At 40.3% G+C, this 26,358-nt stretch overlaps 1 protein-coding gene across 1 annotated transcript in view; it reads right to left on the bottom strand.

Moving 5' to 3' along the window:
• Positions 1-4,394: 4,394 nt before the first annotated feature.
• LOC124787905 (choline transporter-like protein 1) overlaps positions 4,395-26,358 on the bottom strand; it is a 490,856-nt gene continuing 468,892 nt past the window's right edge. The window contains exons 13-17 of the mRNA XM_047254885.1: positions 25,276-25,532; positions 24,722-24,888; positions 23,481-23,573; positions 23,295-23,387; positions 4,395-7,167 (exon numbers count right to left, since the gene is read on the bottom strand). Coding sequence (XP_047110841.1) covers positions 7,060-7,167; positions 23,295-23,387; positions 23,481-23,573; positions 24,722-24,888; positions 25,276-25,532 — 718 coding nt within the window. The 3' untranslated portion in view covers positions 4,395-7,059. The remainder of the gene's footprint in view (positions 7,168-23,294; positions 23,388-23,480; positions 23,574-24,721; positions 24,889-25,275; positions 25,533-26,358) is intronic.

Below are 26,358 nucleotides of genomic sequence, written 5' to 3'. Positions count from 1 at the left end.
GCCGGGTGGACATACCGCCGAATTGCTCAACACGTGGGGCGTGAGGTCTCCACAGTACATCGATGTTGTCGCCAGTGGTCGGCGGAAGGTGCACGTGCCCGTCGACCTGGGACCGAACCGCAGCGACGCACGGATGCACGCCAAGACCGTAGGATCCTACGCAGTGCTGTAGGGGACCGCACCGCCACTTCCCAGCAAATTAGGGACACTGTTGCTCCTGGGGTATAGGCGAGGACCATTCGCAACCGTCTCCATGAAGCTGGGCTACGGTCCCGCACACCGTTAGGCCGTCTTCCGCTCACGCCCCAACATTGTGCAGCCCGCCTCCAGTGGTGTCGCGACAGGCGTGAATGGAGGGATGAATGGAGACGTGTCGTCTTCAGCGATGAGAGTCGCTTCTGCCTTGGTGCCAATGATGGTCGTATGCGTGTTTGGCGCCGTGCAGGTGAGCGCCACAATCAGGACTGCATACGACCGAGGCACACAGGGCCAACACCCGGCATCATGGTGTGGGGAGCGATCTCCTACACTAGCCGTACACCACTGGTGATCGTCGAGGGGACACTGAATAGTGCACGGTACATTCAAACCGTCATCGAACCCATCGTTCTACCATTCCTAGACTGGCAAGGGAACTTGCTGTTCCAACAGGACAATGCACGTCCGCATGTATCACGTGCCACCCAACGTGCTCTAGAAGGTGTAAGTCAACTACCCTGGCCAGCAAGATCTCCGGATCTGTCCCCCATTGAGCATGTTTGGGACTGGATGAAGCGTCGTCTCACGCGGTCTGCACGTCCAGCACGAACGCTGGTCCAACTGAGGCGCCAGGTGGAAATGGCATGGCAAGCCGTTCCACAGGACTACATCCAGCATCTCTACGATCGTCTCCATGGGAGAATAGCAGCCTGCATTGCTGCGAAAGGTAGATATACACTGTACTAGTGCCGACATTGTGCATGCTCTGTTGCCTGTGTCTATGTGCCTGTGGTTCTGTCAGTGTGATCATGTGATGTATCTGACCCCAGGAATGTGTCAATAAAGTTTCCCCTTCCTGGGACAATGAATTCACGGTGTTCTTATTTCAATTTCCAGGAGTGTATATATCTTTATGTCAAGACCTGAAAGACAGCATAAACTAGTAACATCTCAGTGATGCTATGCACCACACAGTAATCAGATACAGGTGAATGGTTGCATCCCCTTGTTTTTGTTTCTTGAGTGACAATGTTCTCCATCAGATATGAATGCAGTATCCTCATTGCTAAATAAAGTATATTGAAACTCTAGTCTTTCGTGATAACATTTGTGTACAATAATAATAATAATAATAATAATAATAATTGCTCTTCTCCACAGCTCGGTGGAAGTCTTTCAACTGGATGCCACTTCAGTGACTTGCATGTTCTAACTACCTTAGTAATCCTACAAGGGAAAACGGATCTACAGGTTAATATGGAATTTGAACCATGTTATTAATGGTAAATTTTCACATTTTTGAGAGGTGAATGATAGGTTAAAGGCAGACTGAAAGTTCCATGGACTGATTAAGATTCGATCCTGCAACCTTTTGGTTCCCAGACATGCGCTATATCACAAGACCACCAGGCCTGATGAATCTGTAGAAAGAAATCTTTTATTCAACTGTCATGTTTAATGGAAGACTGTTGATGTGAATAAAGAGAAATAAAATAAGGAAATGTAGAATATAAATAAAAAAACAGATGGAATAAAGGATACACCTTCACGGTCTGTGCGCCCAAGTACTGCTGGTAGAAAAACATAAAATAACATCCAAGGGAGATCTAACTTTCAGAACAACAAAGTAAGAGAAGCGTGTTGATTACAGATAGAGCAAAAACTCAATTTAAAAAGAAAGAGAAGTGGTATGACCTCATAAAAAGAATAATCTTTATATTTGCCTGAAGTTATTTAGGGAACCCACAGATTACATAAATCAGGAGAGCTAGAGAGAGATTTCAGCTTGTGCCTCCTGAACATGAGCCCAGTGCCTTAGCCAATGTGCCACATCAGTAGGTAGAGAACAAAGGAAGAAATTGAGGGAGGCAGCAAAGATAGACAAGGCAGGAAGCATTCAAATCACAAGGAAATGAAAAGTTTCAAGGACGAATGGATATGGTGTTGAAGGAAATTCTATCAAAATGTTCATGGCTGAAAAATATAAATTTTTGATTCCTGTTGATCTAATGCCAATGTACGATAATTTTATTGTGAAAAGAGAACTTGCTGCTCACCATGTAGTGGAGGTGCTGAGTCACAGACACGAAAAAAAGACTGTCACAAAATAAGCTTTTGGCCAAGGCCTTACACACACACACACACACACACACACACACACACACACACACACACACAAAAAGAAATGCAACTCACACACACACGACCACAGTCCCTGGCAGCTGAAGCCAGACTACAATCTACAGCGCATGATGAGAGAGGCAGCCGGGTGGGGGTAGGAGGAGGCTGGGGGGGGGGGGGGGAGGGGGGGATAGGGAGGGATACCAGGGTAGTGGAGGGGGGATGGAAATTACTGCTAGTGGGAACGTGTAGGGATGAGGTCCAGAGAGGGTAGGGCAGCTAGGTGCAGTCGGGAGGTTAGATGGAGGGCGGGGTAGTGGAAATGGAGAGAAGTAAAAAGATTTCGTTTGTTGGTTGAATAGAACACCTGAATTGCATTCGCTGCAGTGTTTTGACTACAGTTTGGCCTGAAATGAGAAATGTCTTACTCGCTGTCTTTCCCACCCCTGCCACAGTGGTATTCTCCCACCGAACTTACACAATATCCTCATCCATATTATCACAGTAATAGACCTAGATGCAAGACCTGTCCCATACATCCTCCCACTGCCAGCTACTCCAGTCGGGTCATAAACATAACATCACCTATCCTGTAAAAGGCAGGGCTACCTGTGAAACCGGTCATGTGATCTACGAGCTAAGCTGCAACCATTGTGCGTGATAACCAACAAGCTGTCTGTCGGCATGAATGGCCACTGACAAACTGTGGCCAAGAAACAGCTGGATCACCCTGTTGCTGAGCACGCCACCTAACACAACATTCTTCATTTCAATGACTACTTCACAACCTGCGCCATCAGGATCCTTCCCACCAACACCAGCTTTTCTGAATTGTGCAGGTGGGAACTCTCCCTGAAATATATCCTATGTTCTTGTCACCCTCGTGGCCTCAATCTTCGTTAGTCATTGTCCATAGCCACTAGCCCTTTCCTGTTCCCATCGAGCACTGCACAGTCCTCTATTCCGCCATCACACTCAGTCCTTTTACTTCACCCCTTTTCTGCTACCCCCTTCTCTCTCCCATCCCCCATCTAATCTCCCGACTACATCTAGCTGCCCTACACTTTCTCCATCTTGTCCCTGCACGCTCCCAGTAACAGCACTTATTGTCCCCCCACCCCTACTCTACTATCCCTACCCCACCCAGCCCCAGCCTCTCCTAATCCTGTCTAGTTGCCTCTCCCATCATGCACTGCTGCTTGTAGTCTCGCTTCAGTTGCCAGAGACTGTGGTCATGTGTGTGTGAGTTGCATTTGCATGAGTGTGTGTGTGTCTTGTCTATTTTTGACAAAGGCCTTGTTGGCCAAAAGCTTATTTTGTGACAGTATTTTTGTTGTGCCAATCTGTGACTCAGCATCTCTGCTATATGGTGAGTAGCAACTATCCTTTTCATAATATTGTTACATAGAACTAAATCATTAATTCCAGATATATTCTTGTCTGATGTTTTTAATATGATTCAAACACTTATCGTGTCTGACATGCAATTTCACTTGCCCTTTGTTATGGTGTTCTTACTAATTTCCTGTTAGGGTGACTGTATATTCTTGTGGTTTTCTTGTGACCTTTTATTTTAACTACATCTTTTAAAGAAGAAATTAATAGCCAATTGTTTTAGAGATAACAGTCTTACTGAAGTCATTGATTCAATGTACAGGAGCTTCTTTATTCTACACCCTCAAAGACTGCTCAGAAATGGATTTGTGGAATATGTGATGAATAAGACTCATGAGATGGTGGAATGGATGGTCAGTACATATCTTCAGGCAGCTAAATTCCAAATGCTGTCAACAGAGACACTTAAAGGCAGAAAATACTATTCTTAGCTTTCAGAACTTGTATGTACCTTTCTCAGGGAGGAAAGAGGGATTGGTTGAGGAAAGGTTGGAGAAGTGGAGCAGGTAGCTCAGATCCTAATTTGAGAGGATGAGGCATACAAAGACTACCATATAGAATTACTTTTAGAAATGTTTCTGGAATTTCAGGGAGGAAATAACCCAACAGCATACAAGACATATTATAAAAGAATATATTTCCCTCTATTATATTTATATATATATATAATTATTTCAGAAAGTACAAGAATTTTACAAATGTAATACAAATATAATATACTCTCAATATGAGAAGCTTAAAAACTAAGTAATTTAATATTTTGATTAAACAGTTCAGTTGCTCTCCAATACAGGTGTTGCAAATAACAACTCTTCCTCTTGTCATACTGAAAGAGGCTGGTTTGGGAGATTGCTTGTAAAAGTAACATCTACAGATGGTAACATAAAAATTGTACCACATAGATCCACAAAACTGTCTTTCTCTTCACACTCAGACCTGTATAGAAATTAGCAGACACTATTCTTCCTGATAAAACTCTCACAGATTTCTGGATTAATTCCACACATACTTACATACAGATATACTGAAATTGGCTATAGTACAAAATAAAAGACATTTTGAAAATGGGTTTGGAGTGAACATCAGTAAATCATTTTATAAAAAATTACAGTAAAGTTCAATGAAAAGCAGTACTTTGAAAATGCACCTTTGGTTTTCCTGTACATGTGGAACATGAAGACACACTTAGAAAGATATACAATATTGGCCTCACATTATCTTGAATACAATAAACACCATAAAAAACTAACAAATTACCAAACAGTGAAAGGAAAAAGGAAATGTCCTCATGGAAGCTAACTTCTTACCTACAAAGCTTATTCAGAAAGGCATGTTCAAGTATGATTTTTGAAATTATTATTTGCCTTCTGAAGAAAACTGACATTGTAAATATTGCACAACTAAGGTAAAAGAAGTTACTGGAATGTGCAAATCATGCGCTACCATGAGTAAACTCTAATATGAATATAAACACAAAAGATGCTATGTTCAGAAATAAATAAATTCTGCAACAGGAGCTGTCAGGACTGCAATTTATTAGGAAGAGATCTCAAGGGAGAGATGGAGAGAGACAAGAAATGCAGAGCTGAGTGACAGAAAAGGACTTAGATTTGGTTTCCCAAGGCCAAGAGCAGGAGCCCTACCTTTCCTGTGTCTTATTGTTTCTCCCAGGAGTCATAATGCTCTCTCTCTCATTACCTTACTTTTTCTTTCTAGGCTCCATTTTTCAAGATAACTTAAATTTTAAATAATTTTTTGTGTGTTTGCTGAGCCTCTGTAATTCCATTTCTTACCATATTTCACATCCAAAACCACTGTAATTTTTGTTTGAGATTATATATCTCTGGCATAACTGATAAAATCTAGTAAACAGATGAAAATCACAGTGTGCTAATTGTGGATTGGTTGTAAATTAGTTACAACCTGAAAGACAATGGCACTATATAGGTTGATATGCAAAACATTTCACAAAAAGTCTACAGCTAAAAAGGAACTTAGAGATTTATCACTTATGTGACATTCGTCAACACAGATGAAAGTCATGCACTAAAAACCAAGGTATCAGAGCAAGGCTTAATGATGGCTTCTTCTTTAATTTTAATGTTTTGGAAGAGAAACAAAATAACCTGAACAGATAAGAATTGAAAATGGAACGACATTAGGCATGTTAACAAACACAGCTTCAGGCAACAGAAAAGAAAGAAAGAAAGAAAATTCTTTCGGAAATTTTCCAGGTCACAGTTAGTTTAGACTGAAAAGCAAATTATGTGTTTACAGGTGGACAGAGTAGATAGAAGATACAATGACAAAAACAAAAAGCAAATTCTAAAGTCTTCTTTAATTAGTTTCAAGAGAGTAAAAAGGATATAAAGTTCACTGATATAAATAAAAAAGAAATATGAGAATTTATTTAAATGCTCTATCGTTAATATCATGAGTTTCCTGGAGAAATATAGGGTCAAGATGAATGAGCAGAAGAATGACAGAAAGCTGCCAGACAACTAAAGCTCCAACATTTGCAAAATTAAAATCAATTTTACACAAAGTGCCTTTGTTCCTAAATTATCTATACTTAATCAGACCCCTAAAAGTGTATCCACAGCATAAGATTCTCCAAAGTGTTGCATGTTGTTAACAGTACCAGTCAATCTTAGTTGGAGGTCTTGGAAAGACAGTGGTGAACATGCCTAGGATAAGCAGTAGACTTAATGCTTAAAATCTTTGAAAATATTAATTCTGCATACACATATATTTTGAATCAAATCACATCATCCCTGAGAAATAATTAAGGCACTTATTGTGTTTCATTTTTATGGCCTTAGTGCAGCTGTAATTAAAAATTGTGATGATGCCACAATGTTGTAACTTGCAAGAACTAAAATGAATAACCCTTTCAATCAGTTTTAAAACAAAAAAAATTAAGTTTCTTCTTCTAAATAATATTTCTATAGCTGTTGTCTGTTTGAAAACCTATTTACAAAATTACTATGAACTGCAGAAAGGCAGATACAATAGCTCCTCACAAAAACCTTTTTGCTTAATCTATTTTCTTTGTTGTGCAACACAACAAAAACACATTTATAAAAGAGCTTAAAAACACTGCAGGTCAACAGCAATGAGGAGCCAAAGGGCTTATCAAACGATAAGATGGAAGTAACAGTCAGTGTCGTAGTGAAATATTAAGAAAATATCTGTGTAACTGGGTAATTTACAGCAATGCATCATATTGTAGAACAATCTACATATCTTCATATTTATGGATTAATATTCTTTTCCCTCTTCACAATCCACTTTTCACCGCCTTGCAATAAGGTTGGCCTTTGGTGATTTTTCACATAAAAAATCTTAATTTGGTGTGCGGATGGGTGAAGTACTCCAGGCTTCACCTTGGGGGCTTTGTCTCTGTTTTTCATTTAGTAATGCAAGAGCTTTTTTACTGTTCTGCACAAACTCCTGAAAGAAAATGAATTTCAGTTAATTTGGGTATCAAAGTGAACTCCAGCTGCATACAGAAATCTTAGTATGGTACTGATGAAAAAATAATAATATACGTATTTATTTATTTTTATTATTTATTTATTTATTTATTTATTTATTTATATCCCTTAGATCCAATACTGCGAGGCACTCGCATGGATGTAGGATGTTTCAGAATTATTACAAATAATACAAAAGGAATACATAAAAATACCTCTTGCAAGAGGACATCTGGTATAAGACAAAATACACATTAATAGGTATAGAAGATGAAGAAGCTTGCACAGGATAGAGTAGCATGGAGAGCTGCATCAAACCAGTCTCAGGACTGAAGACCACAACAACAACAATAACAACAGGTATAGAAAAAATTACATTTAAAAAAATGGTAGATCTTAATAGCTAAATGAAAGGCACAGTAATGTTAACAGTGATTGTGAGTATCGTAATGCACAATAGCACATCAAATTAATAAATGAAAAAATTAATTACAGTTAAAATATTCTTCTACCGAATAGAAGGAATTATCTAATAAATACTGTTTGAGCTGTTGTTTAAATTTGGGAAGCTCGTGGATAAGTAATTTCAGTGATGGGAGAGCACTGAACACCTTGCAGCTCATGTTATGGACTCCTTTTTGTACAATAGTAAGGTTTTTTTGATTCAATGGAGGTCCATCTTCCTCCTGGTATTGTGGGTATGGTATGAATCATTGGTTTTGTATGATTGTCCATTTTTACCAATGAAACATAACAGAGAGTAGATATATTGGCATTCAGTTGTCAGTATCCCTAATTTTCTGAAAAGGTTCCTACAAGAATGTCTAGGCTGGACTCTGCTCATATTCCTAATAACTCTCTTTTGGGCAATGAATATTTTTTTGAATAGTGGCTGATCACCCCAGAAAACTATGCCATACAGCAATAGTGCATGGAAATAACTAAAATAAGCAGTTTTTGTGGTGTCTCGGTCACATACAGTGGAAATAATACAAACAGCGAATGTTGCTGAGCTGAGTTTTTTGTGGAGGTGCAAAGTATGTTCAGACCATTTTAGACTGTTGTCAATGTGTACACCCAGAAACTTGGTTGACTCAACTTGTAGTAACTCACTACCATTCAATGTAATACTTAATTGATCCTCAACTTTTTTCCTCACTTGAAAATGTACAAACTGGGTCTTATTAACATTTAGTGATAACCCATTATCCATTATTTACAAATCAATTACATACTTTACTAAAGACCATATTGGCCAATTCCTCAAGATTGAGGTTGGGAGTTTTGTTGATGAGGATAGAGGTGTCATCAGCATAAAGAGTAAAGTGGGTTTTAAAGCTAGTTTGCAAGGGAAGATCATTGATAAAGATGAGGAAGAGAAGGGGGCCAAGTACAGAGCCCTGAGGAACACCACAGCCAATAGAGCCCTGGCTAGATGACACCGAGTATCCCTCAGAGTCGTTCAAAATGACCTTCTGCTTTCTTCCAGCTAGGTAGGATTTAATCCATGAGCCAACTGAGCTACTTATACCATAATATTCAGCCTTTGCTACAAGGATTTCATGATTAACACTATCAAAGGCCTCAGAAAGGTCACAGAAGATACCAACACAAGATAATTTATTATTAAAAGACTCTAAGATTTGATGGGTGAAGGAAAAAATAGCTTGTTCTGTTGATGTATGTTGTCCCAGTGTAACATCATGCAGCTAAATGATCTTTCTCATTCTTAACAGAAAATTTTACAGGGCTAATTAAAAGAATTTAGAAGTAAAAGTTATTTTCTTGGGATTGAAATGTAAATAAAGATTATAATGGTAAAACCAGTAGATGGGCAGGTAAAACCAGAATTCCAGAGCAAGGGAGAAACTCTAAATGTAGGATATAATTTTTTCATTCATTCATTCACTCCTCATATTCCACAGATCCCTTCAAGGAGCAGAATGTTCAGGTATGTGGAATGAGACATGATATAAATTGACAAAATACAAGAAAATTTGAAGCAAAAATGATAGGTGCGCCAACATTGAGAGAAGTACAAGAAATCGAAAACTGAAAGAAAACCAAGCAAAGAAAATAAGTTGTGGGTGGATCTAGCTTGTAAGTACCACAGTCCACATTTATTTGTTTATGGAGTATGAACAAATCTGATTCTTCAAAAGTTGAACCCTCAAGTTTGTTTTTAGAGAGGTATGTATTATGGTCATTCAAAAAGAAATGAGCTGGAGGCTGTAAAATAAAAACTGCTGAACATACTATTTTGCCATTGCCTAGGTAAGAAAATCTGGACCAAATAAGACTGCTGAGGCCCCAGACTTACTGCCAAAGGGGAGTGGGTACACAACTACATCGTGACAGAGTGAGCGGGTGCAAATGTCAACTGTCCCCTGTACTCAGTCGTGCTGAAAATAGAAAAGTGGGAGCTTCAAAAAAAGAGCAAAGGGGTGTAGTGTATTTCCTGACAGTGGAAAGAGTGTTAGGAATGGAAATTCATCAAAGAATGGGACAGGTGTACGAAGTGCACTACATGACAATTGCAAGAGTCAAGACATGGCACAAGCGATTCAAGGAAGGATGGACGTCATTGGCTGATGATACACAATCTTGAACACCACACTGCTTTGCTGACACTATTGTCCAGCAGGTGGATGCCCTCATTATTGAAGACCAGTAAGTTACAGTGGAATCTGCTGCCCAAGAGGTCAGATTGAGCATTGAAACTGCAGCAGACATTCAGTGCTCTGCATACACTTGTGCCATTCTTTTGATGAATTTACATTCTCTGCACTCTTCTACTGCAAGGAAACACACTAGACCCATTTGTTCTTGTTCTGAAGCCTCCATCTCTCTGTTTTTAGCACTGTTGAGTACACAGACAGTCAACGCATACATGTTCTCACTCTATCATTATGTGGGTATGTGTAGACATCCCTCTAGCATAAAGTCTGGAGTTTCAGCACTCTTATAGGGACTACACCTTCTTCCACAGGCAATGGCAGTACAACCCTTTCAGTGGTTTTCATTTTACAGCCTCCAGCTCATTTATTTTAGAATGACCCTAATTTTAAAAATAGAAATTAAATAACATATTTAAAAAATAAAATAAAAATGCAGAATGGGAAGTCTAGGATGGGGGAACAACAATATCACGAAAAGGATAGATTGCAACTCACCTTACAGAGGAGACACTGAGTTGCAGACAAGCACAACAAAAAGGCCTCTATACATTTACGCTTTTGACGTAAAGGCCTTCTTTTGAAGTAGAAAACACAAAATGTCAACATTTCAGAATTTCTTAACCTCAAACCTTGCCTCACCATTTCCCAAATTCCTCACATGAAAACCAACCCTACTTTTGCAGAATGAACTTCAGTCCATCACCTAAAATCTGATCACAACCTTATAATCCTACCCGCCAACAAAGGTTCCACCACAGTTTTTTTGAAACACAGGGATTACTTGGTGGAGGGACTCCGCCAGCTGTCTGATTCATCCACCTAAAAACCCTGTCCCAGTGACCCCATTCCAGAAATTTAACAGGATCTCCAGTCCCTCCTCACATCCTTATGTCCATCCCAGTACCTCTCCCCAGAGTCTATCTCTCTTCACTCCCACCTCTCACTGCACTCTTACCTTCTACATGCTTCCAAAAGTCCATAAGCCCAACCACCCACGACACTGCATTGTGGCCAGTTACTGTGCCCCCACTGAGAGAAACTTTCCCCTCAGAGATCAACATCTTCAGCTTATTCCCTGAAACCTACTCTCCTATATAAAAGACGCCAACCATTTCCTCCACACTTCCTATTCCTTTACCACACAGCACCCTGTTCATCACTACTGATGCCATAGGTGGTAACTCTCCCTGCAATACATCCTATATTCCTGTAACTGCCCTGGCCCCAACCTTTGCTGGTCTCTGTCCTTCGCCTACCTGTCCCCTTCCCTGTTCCCACTCCTGCACTAAACAGCAGTCTCTTCTGCCAACACACCCACCAGTCAGTGTACCCTTCTCTACTTCTCTCCTTTTCTGCTCCCCATCACATACCTGCACATGCCCACAAGCAGCACTACACCTTTCCCTACCCTGCTATCCCTTCTCTTCCTCACCCCACATCTCCTTACCCCCACGACTCACACCAGATTGCTGTTCATAGTAGATGCAGTTGCTGTCCGCAGTCCGGCCACAGTGGCCAGACACATTGGTGAGTTGTGCTTGTGTGAATGTTTCTGTGTTGTCTACTTTGGAAGAAGGCTTTTTGGATGAAAGCTTAAATGTATAGCAATCTTTTTGTTGTGCCTGTCTGAATCTCAAGGTCTCCTCTGTATGGTGTGTAGCAATCTATCCTTTTCATAATATTATTGTTAACACATTAAAATCAGCATACATCTGGTTCCCTCGGGAGAGCCTGTAACTCCTAGAGGGCGCGTCCCCAGTTACTAAATGCTCCAACTATAAGCGTCTCTCAGGAAGATGACAATGAATATCTTACTGCTGACCCATCGGACGAAGAGCCCAGCTTAGCAGAAATTAAAGAAAGCATCAAGAAGCTGAAGAGACATAAAGCTCCTGGAAGTGATGGTATAGACACAGATATATGGAAGCTCAGTAAATTTCCTTTTGTAAACTGCTTACACAAAATCATCACCAACATCTGGAAGCAGGAACAGGTCCCACATGATTGGAAAGAAGTAGTTGTGTGCCCTATATACAAGAAGGGAGACCCAACAAATTGTTCAAACTACAGAGGAATTGTGTTACTAAACACAACATATAAAATTCTGACAAATATACTGTTAGCAAGGATAAGCCCTTACGTTGAAGACTCCCTAGATGATGCCCAATGTGGATTTAGACCTAACAGATCGACTATTGACAATATATATGTCCTAAGGATGTTGGGTGAAAAGAAATATGAATTCAATCAAAATGTACATATGCTTTTCATTGATTTTAAAAAAGCTTTTGACAGTATCAACAGGGAATATTTATGGAAGTGCATGAGGCAGATTGGCATCCCTAACAAACTGATAAATTTAATAAAATCTTGCACTTTAAACTCAAAATACAAAATAAAAGTAGCTAGCAAACTTTCTGAAGACTTTGAGGTTAAAACTGGAGTCAAACAAGGGGATTCACTCTCACCAGTTCTTTTTAACATAGTAATCAATAGAATAATCCAAAAAGTAAAGCTACTACAAATTGGAGCACAACTGGAAAGCAAAATTAACATTGTAGCATACGCTGATGACATTGCATTATTATCTGACAGTGAGAATGATTTGAAGCTTCTTACAGCACAATTAATTAAAGCCACAAATGGCACAGGCCTCCAGCTGAATACAGACAAAACAATGTACTTTATCTTATCCCGCTATCCATCAAATAATAATGTACTGCAAATTAATAACACAGCTTTCACAAAGACAAATGAATTTAATTACCTTGGTACAATAGTAACCTCTGACAACTCCATAAAAATTGAAATAGAATCACGAATTCAGAAGGCTAACAAATGCTACTATAGTCTCTTGACAGTTTTCAAAAGCAAGTTAATTTCTAGGAACACCAAACTACAAGTATACAAATCATTGATTATACCAGTACTCACCTATGGATCTGAAACCTGGACTCTCACAAAAAAAGAGGAAAACAGATTAAGAGTATTTGAACGAAAAATTTTGAGAAAAATATTTGGACCCATAAGAGATAGGATCAGTGATGAATGGAGATTGCTAAATAACAATGAAATTTACAAATTATATAAAGACTCCGATATAGTGGCCAAAATTAAAGCCAAAAGACTGAAATGGATAGGGCATGTCATCAGAGCACCACCAAACAGGACCATCAAGAAAGTGACTGAAGAGATTCCCACCGGAAGACGACCTCTTGGACGCCCACGCATGAGATACTTGGACAATATTCAAGACGATCTCAGAAAACTAGGACATGACAGACAGTGGCAAATTACTTGTAAAGACAGAGCAAAGTGGTTCAACATTGTCCATTCTGCAGCAAAAAGCCTTCATGGATTGTAATGCTTAATAATAATAATAATAATAATAATACATCTGGTTAAAATATTATGATTATGAACATAAAGAACATAACACCACCAAATGCAAGCCAGTACCTAAAATTAACTATGTGGCAACACTGTGTAGCTCTATTTGTGTAGACCTGTTTCGTAAACCCTTTCAGATGCTGGGTCCGAGTTTCAGCTCTGTACAGCCATCATGTGAGTTTTGAGAACCTCACCACTGAAGTTAAGTTTTCATTACGTATTACAAAAATGGAACAGTTGAATTTAGAGCAACATTATGCCATCAAGTTTTCTGTTAAATTTGGGGAATCCATGAGTGTGACCTTCAAAATGTTGAGACAGGCCTACAGGGAACATTCCCCATCAATAGCACAAGTTCTCCACCGCCACAAATCATTTTTGGAAGGCTGAAAACACACTGAAGATGAACCTCATTCAGGGAGGCCTTCAACTTTAAAAACCAATGAAAATGTCCAATGTGTGCATGCTCTTGTGAATTTGTTCCTCCAGGACAAACTGTCAACTAAGTGTTTTACAGAGGCGTCCATGAAAGGCTCAGGGAAAGGGTGAATTGATTGAGACCGGACACTGCAGGCAAGTGGATGCTGCATCACGACACTTTCCCACGTCACATGTCCCACTTCTATCACGAAATTTTTTTACCTCAGAAGGCATCCACCTTGTTCTGCAGCCCCCTATTCACCTGATCTGAGCCCTTGTAACCTTTTTCTTTTTCCAAAATTGAAAAATGTCATAATAGGCCATCATCTTGGGACTCTGGAGAACATTCAAAAGAATGTGATGACATACTGAAGACCTTACCAGTTGAAGCCTTTCAGAGTTGCTACAAAGACTGGAAACAACGACTCTGCCAGTGTATAGCTGCCAAAGGAAACTACTTTGAAGGGCAATACTATTGTTTGAAAAAAAATAAAATAAAACTTTTGGTAGATAAAGAAATCAATCTCATATTTTTCTCACACACTTCTCATGTTACAAAGACTTTGTGGGTTTACCTATATCGCAAAATGTAAACTTTCACAGCAAGGAATGTCATAACGAATAAAATATTCCAGGCTATTATGCTATTGTCAGATGGATTTTACCTTACAACCCAAAGTCGCCCCCCCCCCTCCCCCCTCATCAGCCAGTAGCAAGCCGCAAGCCAGGGTGTGAATTGGGACATTCAAAGGAGCCATGATTCTCCTTGAAAATGTTGGTTTTTAATGTGAAATCCACCCCACCACAACATAATAGCATGAAATATTTTATTAATTTATCAATATATTAGAAACCTGTTTTTAAGTCCCTCTGTTTTTCCATTTTCTTGCTTTTTACATTCATTTTTTTCAGTCCTAACACAAGTCCTATTCTCTCAATACAGTGATTTCCTATCATTAACAGTTACGTTTTACAGCATTTCCTGCATTTTAAATTTCATATTCCTGCTCAAAGTCAGCCTTGGGACAAAGCAAAAAATGCATTCTAATACATAAAGTTATTGATCATACAACATAGTGTTAGCATGGTAAACAAGATTTTCACTGCTGCCTGTATTATACAAGGGTTGTTTCAAAAATAAGGTTCCCACATTTTTTTTAGACACAAGGAATTTTTTTATTCGAAAAAACAATTACACCATTGGAAATGTTGATCTTTGAGCTATTTTTCCACGTAGTCCCCATTTTTTCCATGCATTTTTTCTGTTGAGTAATCCACTTCTGCATTCCCATCTCAAAGAAGTCCACCGCCGACCTATTGAGAAACTTGGAAACTTCTTCTTGCAACTCCTCGTCCATGTGGAATCGTAAACCGCCATAGGTGCTCATTCAATTTCTGAAACAGATGGAAATTGTTGGGTGCCAAATCAGAGCTGTAAGGGGGGTGGTCAATGACATCCCAGCCAAATTTGTCAATTAACTCCTTCATTTGTTGTGACACATGTCGACAGACATTGTCGTGGTGCAACCTTTTACGCCTTTGCCGAGTTTTCCCCTACGACGATTTTGGATTGTCTATCTGAGTTTTTTCAAGATCTTGCAATAACCTGTTGAGTTTATGGTGGTCCCTCTAGGCATAAAATCAGCGAGCAGTACACCATGCTGGTCCCAAAACATCGATGCCATGATCTTTCCTGCTGGCAGCTGCTGCTTAAACTTCTTTGGTGATGGCGATCCAGTGTGTTTCCATTGGCGCGATTGTTGTTTTGTTTCCAGAGTAACTTAATGGCACCACAATTCATCCCCCACAACAATGGAATCAAGAAAGTCTTCCTTATTCTCGTTGCATTCACTCCAAAACTTCCGAGCACAGTCAATGCGCCGCTGTTTGTAGACTTCTGAAAGCACGTGCGGCACCCAGCACGCACACACCTTGTGGTAGCCTAGCTTTTCATTCAATATCCTGTCAATTGAAGGTTCAGAAGCCTCAGGAATTTGAGCAGCCAGTTGCCGGATGGTGATTCGCTGATCTTCGCGCTGGATTTGCTCAACTTTTGCCACAACTTTGTCAGAGATCGACGGCCTCCCGTTTTGTTGTTTGTCGTGGACATCCTTACGGCCATTGGCAAACTCCCTACACCATTTGTGGACATGTTGAATGCTTATACACATTTCCGCATACACTTCACTCAATTGCCAATGAATTTCTACAGGTAGTAACTTTCTTGCATGCAAAAATCAAATGACTGCACATATTTCACACCTGGCGGTGACAGCAATGACAGGCTCCATCGCTTATGACTGTCAGGCCAGTACTGACCATTGCAGAGCCACGCTGGTTGTTGGAATTGGTGGTGGGCGATCCAGCAAACATGGTGGTGTTGCCGGATTTCGCATTGCACCATGCATGGTAAGGGTACAGATTTGGGAACCTTACTTTTGAAACAACCCTTGTAGGTTAAGTGTTTGACAATGTGGTAAAGTAACCTGAGTTACTGCCTTAATGATAATTATGATCTGATGATACTGAGTCTAATAGTAACCTTTCTTCTGCTCACTGCATTGTATTACAACAGCTTTAATTTAATTTCACAGTCATTTGTACAAAGAAACACCAGTTTTGAAGATGGCTGTCTTTATAATGGGCTTTCCTGAATCATTGTTACTTTGCGTGAAATACACTAATCTGTACTATGTGCACAGTCTGAGGTTGGTACAACCTAATGTCAGACATAAACATTCCTCCTCAAGATGCTTCATAACATGATGACTATTTCCACCCTCTTTCTCACCCATGATGTTCTGTGAACTAAGTGAGCTCCTTCTCGACAGCAAGCTGTAGATTTTGTGCCAGTTGTTCTCTGTTTACAAAGACTGCCAACTTTAGTGTTTTAACCAGTATTGTATTACATGTTCTATTTACCATAATTTTATAATGATTATCAATAATAAGTCTCACATAAGAACCCGAATATCTTTTTAATGTGGTTTCACAAAAGACTTCTACTTCCATGTTTTATTTGCAGTACTGGACACAATTGGAATGAACAGGGAAACTTGTGTTGGGTTTGTGTGTGTGTCAGTGCACAGCCAGTGACTGCAGTGGCTGAGTACTAACACAAACAAATGTGAGTTTCCTTCTTTGTTCCGATCATGTCCAACTGTGTAAATACAACACGGAGGCAAAAGTCTTTTGTGATACCACATTAAAAAGATATTTGTGTTTTAATGTGATACTTATTACTGATAATTATTCTAAAATTATGGCAATTTTTCAGGCTTGTCTGACATTTGGCATTACCCTCAAAGGCCTCACACTTAAAGTTCCCATCTCTGGCTGTAACCCTTCTTTCCATCAGTCCCTATACCAGTTCCAAACTGAACAATCCATTGCCCTCACCCACCTAATCCTTCACCTACACATCAACTCAGCCAATGAACCACACCCATCAACTCCTATCCTTAATAAAAGACCTCAATCTTTCCTCTCCCACATCCACACTGTCTGTTCAGAGCATCCTCCTACAGGCCAACCGCAAATTAGAACAGTATGCCACCCTCCACCTCAAAAAACTATCCAATCTCCTGGTTTCCCACCTCCGGAAAGGCAACTCACTCACCCTTCACAACCTTTCCAGCAAACCTCAACCTCCTCTCATTGCACACAGACCCAGTCTCTCCCATCTACTCAATCTCCCACTTCCAACTCCCCCCCCCCCCCCCCCAAAAAAAACCTCAAAATTCCAATCAACACAATCTGGAACCACAACACCCTAATTCAGTAGTTAACCTTTCCTCCAAACCTCTCTCCCAAGACAAAACCTCTGTCCTATCCAAAGGCCTCACCTTCAGCCCCACTCTCAGATTCAACCAAACAGCCCTCGTCAAAGATTTACTGTCCCACACTCGTAGTCTCTGCTGGAAATATCACTTTGCCATGAAGAAAAATGATCCTAATCCTACTCCTAATGATCCAACTCCCCAAGACACTATCCAAATTGAACCCTGCCTGGAACAGTTCCATCCTCCGTCACAGCGTGACCCACCTCCTCTTCCTCAAAATCACCCTCTCCAAATCTTCCAGGAATTTCTGACTTCCAGCCTTGCCTCTCAATCCTTCTTAAAAAACCTTAATCCTACTCCCAACATCCCCACTGCTGAAGCCCAGGCTATCCCTGATCTGAAGGCTGACCGATCCATCGTCATTCTTCCGGCGGACAAGGGTTCCACGACCGTGGTACTTGATCGTCGGGAGTATGTGGCTGAGGGACTGCGTCAGCTTTCAGACAACACTACATACAAAGTTTGCCAAGGTAATCCCATTCCTGATGTCCAGGCGGAACTTCAAGGAATCCTCAGAACCTTAGGCCCCCTGCAAAACCTTTCACCTGACTCCATCAACCTCCTGACCCCACCAACACCCCGCACCCCTACCTTCTACCTTCTTCCTAAAATTTACAAACCCAATCATCCTGGCCACCCCATTGTTGCTGGTTACCAAGCCCCCACAGAACGTATCTCTGCCTACGTAGATCAACACCTTCAACCCATTACATGCAGTCTCCCATCCTTCATCAAAGACACCAACCACTTTCTCGAACGCCTAGAATCCTTACCCAATCTGTTACCCCCGGAAACCATCCTTGTAACCATTGATGCCACTTCCTTATACACAAATATTCCGTATGTCTAGGGCCTCGCTGCAATGGAGCACTTCCTTTCACGCCGATCACCTGCCACCCTACCTAAAACCTCTTTCCTCATTACCTTAGCCAGCTTCATCCTGACCCACAACTTCTTCACTTTCAAAGGCCAGACATACCAACAATTAAAGGGAACAGCCATGGGTACCAGGATGGCCCCCTCGTACGCCAACCTATTCATGGGTCGCTTAGAGGAAGCCTTCTTGGTCACCCAGGCCTGCCAACCGAAAGTTTGGTACACAATTATTGATGACATCTTCATGATCTGGATTCACAGAGAAGAAGAACTCCAGAATTTCCTCACAAACCTCAACTCCTTTGGTTCCACCCATTCCACATCAAACGGTCCCTTCCCTACAGCCTAGGTCTTCGTGGCAAACGAATCTGCTCCAGTCCGGAATCCCTGAACCATTACACCAACAACCTGAAAAAAGCTTTCGCATCCTGCAACTACCCTCCCGACCTGGTACAGAAGCAAATGACCAGAGCCACTTCCTCATCCCCTCAAACCCAGAACCTCCCACAGAAGAACCCCAAAAGTGCCCCACTTGTGACAGGATACTTTCCGGGACTGGATCAGACTCTGAATGTGGCTCTCCAGCAGGGATACGACCTCCTCAAATCCTGCCCTGAAATGAGATCCATCCTTCATGAAATCCTCCCCACTCCACCAAGAGTGTCTTTCCGCCATCCACCTAACCTTCGTAACCTCTTAGTTCATCCCTATGAAATCCCCAAACCACCTTCCCTACCCTCTGGCTCCTACCCTTGTAACCGCCCCCGGTGTAAAACCTGTCACATGCACCCTCCCACCACCACCTACTCCAGTCCTGTAACCCGGAAGGTGTACACGATCAAAGGCAGAGCCACGTGTGAAAGCACCCACGTGATTTACCAACTGACCTGCCTACACTGTGAAGCTTTCTATGTGGGAATGACCAGCAACAAACTGTCCATTTGCATGAATGGACACAGGCAGACAGTGTTTGTTGGTAATGAGGATCACCCTGTGGCTAAACATGCCTTGGTGCACGGCCAGCACATCTTGGCACAGTGTTACACTGTCCGGGTTATCTGGATACTTCCCACTAACACCAACCTGTCAGAACTCCAGAGATGGGAACTTGCCCTTCAGTATATCGTCTCTTCTCGTTACCCGCCAGGCCTCAACTTCCGCTAATTTCAAGTTGCCGCCGCTCATACCTCACCTGTCATTCAACAACATCTTTGCCCCTGTACTTCTGCCTCAACTGACATCTCTACCCAAACTCTTTACCTTTACAAATGTCTGCTTGTGTCTGTGTATGTGCGGATGGATATGTGTGTGTGAGTGTATACCTGTCCTTTTTTCCCCCTAAGGTAAGTCTTTCCGCTCCCGGGATTGGAATGACTCCTTACCCTCTCCCTTAAAACCCACATCCTTTCGTCTTTCCCTCTCCTTCCCTATTTCCTGATGAAGCAACCATTGGTTGAGAAAGCTTGAATTTTGTGTGTATGTTTGTGTGTCTATCAACCTGCCAGTGCTTTCGTTTGGTAAGTCACCTCATCTTTGTTTTTAGATATATTTTTCCCACGTGGAATGTTTCCCTCTATTATATTTATAATGTAAATGAATAGATAAAAAATCTACTCACCGAGCAGCGGCAGGAGAACACATACATAAAAGGGTTGACTTGTATACACTTTTGGAGCCAGTGGATGCTTCCTCTGGCGGAAGAGTTGAATGAGAAGGAAGAGGGGTAAAGGAATAGGACTGGAGAGATTTAGAGAAAGGGAGACAGTTCAGAGAAGTCACCTAGAGCCCTGGGTCAGGGTGGACTTAATGGACGGGATGAGATGGAAAGTCTGATTGTTGGGGACTGCACCAGATGAGATTTGAAAATCCGAGAGTGCAAAGGTGGAAGACAGAGTAATATCCAGGACAGAGATTATTCCTAAAACATCATGCACAAGTTAAAAAGAGTGAAAAGCTAAGTGCATTGTATGTAACAGAGGCGGGAGGAGGGACGGTGAAAAATAGACAGGTAAGAAAATGAAAAATGTAGAAAACTAAAATGGAGTGAAGAAAGGAGTAGTTACTGTGAAGAAATGCTGAGATGGAAGGAATTAACATAAATTAAGGCCAGGTGGGTGGCAGAACCAAGGACATGTTGTAGTGCTAGTTCTCACCTGCAGAGTTCTGAGAAACTGGTGTCTGGGGGAAGAGTCCAGATGGCTTGAGTTTTGAAACAGACACCGAGGTCATGACCGTCATGTTATTCGAGCATGCTCTGCAACGGGACATTGTGTGTTGCCGGTATACACTCTCTGCCTATGCCCATTCATCCTGACTGATAACAGGGTGGTGGTCATGCCAATGTAAGAAGCCAAATACTGTTTACATAACAGCTGGTATATGATGTGTCATTTCATAGGTGGCTCTCCCTTTAATAGTATATGTTTTGCCAATTTCAGGGCTGCAATAGATGGTGGTAGGAGAGTGCTCATGGCAACTCCTGCAGCAGGGATGGTCACAGGGGTAGGAGCCACAGAGTAGGTAGATGGGTGCAGAAGGAGCTTATGGTCCGACAAGGATGTTGCGGAGATTGGGAGGGCGATGAAAAGCTATTCTAGGAGTGGTGGGCAAAGTCTCAGACAGAATGGATCTCATTTCAGGGCATTATTTTAGGAAGACATGGCCTTGTCGAAGTAATACATTCAAGATCACGATAATGCTGTGTAACAAGTGCTGTGCTTCGAAGTTGTTTTTTGGAGGGGTCAGCAGTACCAGGATTGGATGTGATGCCCCGGGAAGTATGCTTTTGAACTAGGCTCTTGGGATAATTACGTTCAGTGAAGGCTGAGATGAGAGTGATGGTGTACTACTGTAAAGAGTCTGCACCCAAACAAATATGTTTGCCTTGAATTCCAAAGCTGTATGGGAGGGAACATTTGTCATGGAAAGGATGGCAACTGTCAAAATGTAGGTGTTGTTGTTTGTTTGTAGGCTTAATGTGGATGGAAGTGTGTAGCTGGTCTAGGGTGAGGATGAGATGAACATGATGGAAAGTGGCATGGGATTCAGAATAGGGCCACGTGAAATTTAATTGGGAGAAGGTATTTAGAGATTCTAGAAATTTTAACAGATCAGCCTCACCATGAGGCCATACGGCAAAGATGTCATCTATGTACCTAAGCCAAACTAGGGGCTGAAGGCTTATGGATCCTAGGAAAGCTCCCTCCGAGTGACCCATGGATAGTTTGGCATATGAAGGAGCCATCCTGGTTCCCATGGCCATACCCTTGATCTGTTTGTATGTCTGCCTCTCAAAGCTTAAGTAATTGTTAGTAAGTATAAAGTTGTTTAAGGCAAGCAAGAAGGATGTCAGAGGTTTGGAATCATGTATGCTTGACTGAGGAAATGTTCAGCAGCAGACAGACCATGTTCGGGGCAGTTGTTGGTATGGAGGGAGATGGCATTAATGGTGACAGCAAGGTGTGTGGTGGAAGAGGGACAGGCACAGATTCCAGATGAGATAGGAAATGGTTGGTAACTTTAATGTATGAGAGAAGTCTTTGGACTTTGGGTTGCAGATGTTGATCAACTAAGGAAGATATACGTTCAGTGGGTGCTTTGAAACCAGCAATTGTAGGACGGCCAGGATAATTGGGCTTGTGAATCTTAGGAAGAAGGTAAAAGATGGCGGTGTGTGGTTGGGTGGGGTAAGAAGTTCTATGGATTGAGGTGTAAGTCCTTTTGAGGGGCCTGAGATTTTTAGGAGGGACTGCAGATCAGTCTGAATCACATGAATGGGATCTTCATATGGCAGATGGTGTATGTAGAGGTGTCAGACAGCTGGTGTAGTCCTTCACTAACATACTCCTGTTGGCCAAGTACTGCAGTGGTGGATCCTTTGTCTGCTGGGAGGATAATGATGGAATCATCAGCTTTCAGGGAACATAGAGCCTGGAGTTCTACAGAGAACAGGTTAGGGCCATGTTTTAGAAACCTGAGGAAGGGTTGTGAAGCAATGCTGGATGTGAGAAATTCTTTGAAAGCTTGTAAGGGATGATTTTGAGGTAGTGGTGGTGGGTCAAGTTGGTTCCATCCACGACCCCAATTTGAGATGGCCATCTTCAAAGGCGGTGTTTATTTATAAAAATGGCTGTGAAATTAAATTAAAGCTGTTGTAACACAATGCAATGAGCAGAATGAAGGTTGCTACCAGAGACATTCTGTCAGATTGTTCAAATTGCCACAGCCAAAAACAGAAGGCAGTCGACAGGAGATGTTCTGAAACATACTAACATGTCACAAAAACAACTAGGAAAGAAATCTTCTTTTTGCTAGAAAATAAAAATGCTTACTTCATATTTAATTAAGAATTCTGAAACAAAAAGTGCCATTAGATCAAACTTTACTAACAGCAGTCAGTAGTCTATAAAATTTATTTTCTATCTTTTCCATACAGTGATTGCTTGTTTGAAAGCAACAAGAGAGCTATAATGATCCTGAAAAAATAGTACCATACCAATAATAATAATCAAACAAACACTAGTGTAAAAGCCATGCTATTTATAACTTGAATCAGTGTTGTTGAGTGAAATGATTAGAAAAGATTGTAAATAAATTTCTATATAAGAAAAAAATGACATAAGAAAAAAGTCTTTGCTCTAGTGTGAACATCTTCCTAAAGTCAGAATCAATCAGATTTGAAGGTGTTTTTAAGACATGGAAGGAAGTTGACTTTAGGATACTGGAATTTATCAACATGAAGATGCAGCTGGACACTAATACAGGCAATACACAGTATGTCAGGAAGTTATAAAATAATCAGTTTTTGTGCTACTAATTTATGAGCTACCACTATATCAGTCTAATGTAATTGTAATTGTATCTATCCAATTACATCACATTTTCAAAAATTGACTCACCATCAAACCTCTGCTCATGAAGTATGGTCTGTTAATTCCATCATTGAGCTCACAGTCTTCACAGAAACAAATAAATATTGTGTCTATTGCCATCTGAAAGGATAAATAATAAAAGCAGATGAGAACATTCACAATAGAAAAGATCAGAACAACAACATATTAATGTGCAGACTAAGTTGAGTTTACCTCATAGACGGTGATGAAGCAGTGTGCTACAAGGTATGCAAACACTCCCGCAAGTGAAAGAGGCACCCACAAGTGCATAATTCCATCTTTGTGCTGAAAAAAAGTTTAATTCAAGAGGTAACTTTTAATTGAATCTTGTACAGGACATGTACTTTTTTATTTGGATGAGAGAAAACTTTATCCAATATGCCTGCACCTAACCTTGTTTGTCTTCTAACAGTTAACCAGTGCATGGATTACAGCAACAGAAATCCATGCCAGCAAAGGAAAAGCACTCTGTTGGACAACATTTTATTTTTCTTTCAATAGTGACAGTTACATGAGATCCAGAACATCCATTTTTAAACGGTACAAAACATGACCTTTTAAATACATAATAGTGAGCTTACAAAACTTCTGGTGCGCAACATCGCAAAGAAGGGTGGCCATTAGGAGAATTTCAGTGGAAACAGTACAGCAGAGAAGGTGGAGGCTCCAGAGTGAAAGACAGGGATACGGAAAAGAAGAATGGAGTAGGAAATCACTTGCACAGGTGGAGTGGATGAAGAAGGGTGCAATGGGATGGTAGTGGAAGTGGAGGTATAGGCAGTTTGAAGACAGGAAAGAAGTACCTTTTTACCAATGTTCCTGTTCTCAACCTATTTCACTCTCTAGCCCTCACATGAGACTCTCACATCCCCTGTTACTTTTGTACTCCACCCTAGTTTACTATTTACTCCTTTCCCTTATCTCCTTATTGTAAAGCTGTCTCAAAGATAATAATGTTTATGACTTATTTCCTGTATTGCACCAGGAAGATCAAAGTGTGTCGGTCAGTTTCTGTAATGCTTAACTGAATTGTAGCTCTAATATTTTTTGTTTCTACGGCTATCTGAGAATAACTAAAGTGAGTCAAAACTGATAATAGCTATAAATAAGTGCATCATGAGTGTTGCTGCAAAGAAGTACTGTAATTTCATGATGTCTGTGGTGGGGTTGTTACTTACTTTCCATTTGTGCCTTAAAAATTCTGTAAGTTAAACTATTAAGGTATTCTGCGAGAGAGTTGGGCTTTCAGTTAAAACACAAATTCAGAATTTTTTTATGGGGTTATTGGACCTCAGATTATAGTAACATGAAGGAGTGCTGATAGTAGAGACACATTTCAGAAAATTTAGTCATTGCTAGATAGATACTTGATAGAATTCAAGGCTTCTTATGCATTAACATTTCAAAGCTTCTTATGCATTAACATTACTAACCTTCAACATCTGCACACCACACACCACAGTAGCTATGACAACCATTGCTTTTCCCAGGAACAATACAAAATCACCAACTGAATTTATAGCTGCAACCCTTAAGGCATTTGATGCCAAAAGTTTGAAAGCTTGTTTCCCAGCTTTACAGAAACTGTGTCCATGTATTGCTGAAAGGTAAACACAATGGTGAAAAAGTTAAAAGTTTTTGATTACATAAATTTTTATTACTGACATTTAATTAACTCACATAAAAAGGCCAAGCAGGTGCAAGTATATACACAGATATAAGCTAAAATTAATACAATAACAGAAAAACCTCAGTAATTAAAAGACAATAAGTACCAAATAGAGTGTTGGAAGTCTCTGCCTCAGCTTTCAAACTATCCCTTCTCAGGAAACACACACACACACTCTATTGCTTTCTTATGTAGAAATACATGGGAATTTTTATGAGGCAGTTGGGGGGAAAACGCCACGATTCATCCTCTAAAAAACTCATTTATAATGTGATTTATGCTACCACTTATGTATGGACACCATTTAAATTTGCTTACCTATTTCAATATAGGCATTCCTTGTCAGAAACTGGAGAATTTTCTCAAAGCAATATAAACAACATTGACAAGTCCTGAATATACATGTTGTTACTGCATTGTTGTGATTTTTTACTTTGGACTGAATGAATTTTAGGACTATACGTATCGTCTGTATAATAGCAATGAGCAATGAACCCAGAGCAACTGAGCCTAGATGATACCTCACAAGATTACAAAAGCTTCGTATAATTGGTGTGCCCAAGTTCTGCTTATTCCTGAAAAATTAGAAGCATAAATGTTCACAATTCAAAAAGTGTTGCAGCCTCAAGAAAACTCAAGTAATAAACCTCAACTCATCAAAGCTGCTTTTCATAATACTTGTAAGTAATGAAGAGCCAAAACTTGAGTTTTAACTGATATGTTTTTATTATTTATTGCAAATAAAGAAAGAAAATGTAAAAAAAAGAAAGAGCCTTGAATTTTCCTATCTCACTAAAAAATCATATTCATCATAAATAAATGACATGAACATTTATCTTTGCATTAAGAGTAGGTTTATCACAAAGTAATCAGTTGTAGCAAATATCATATTTCAATTCTTTTTAAAATGGTGTTTCACAAAATACAAAGTATCTAAAAATGAGTCACAGAAAATTGTTTTGTTAAAATATATTACAATTTCATAATTTTTACTGTAATTTCATGAGTATTCTCCAACAGTTTCAGCTACAATAACAATCTAAACATTGTAGCAATCACTTATCTGGATCATAAAACAAGGAAAACAGATTCACTTTTGACCAGACTAGGTCTCTCAGAAATTTATGAAAATGAGACAGCAGATCAAACACCAAGAATCAGAATATATTATAAGACAACATGTTGGTCAAGAGAGAGAATAAGTTGCAATTAGAAAACTCCACTAGCTAGCAAATTTAATGAGGTGAATTAGTTTCAACTCGATTCCAGAGAGTGCACTGTTCTATGATTTATAGACTCCTATTTCTGTGAAAAGAATGATGATGGAAATTTTAACTGGCTGCATTTTAGTAACTGACAAGCAATATGTATTGACAGGATATCTGCTATCTTTTCAGGGTA

The sequence above is a fragment of the Schistocerca piceifrons genome, chromosome 3, assembly GCF_021461385.2.
Source record: "Schistocerca piceifrons isolate TAMUIC-IGC-003096 chromosome 3, iqSchPice1.1, whole genome shotgun sequence".
In the NCBI taxonomy this organism is placed as follows: domain Eukaryota; kingdom Metazoa; phylum Arthropoda; class Insecta; order Orthoptera; family Acrididae; genus Schistocerca; species Schistocerca piceifrons.
Note: the sequence above shows the minus strand (reverse complement) of the source record. Positions and strands in the feature narration are given on the sequence as shown.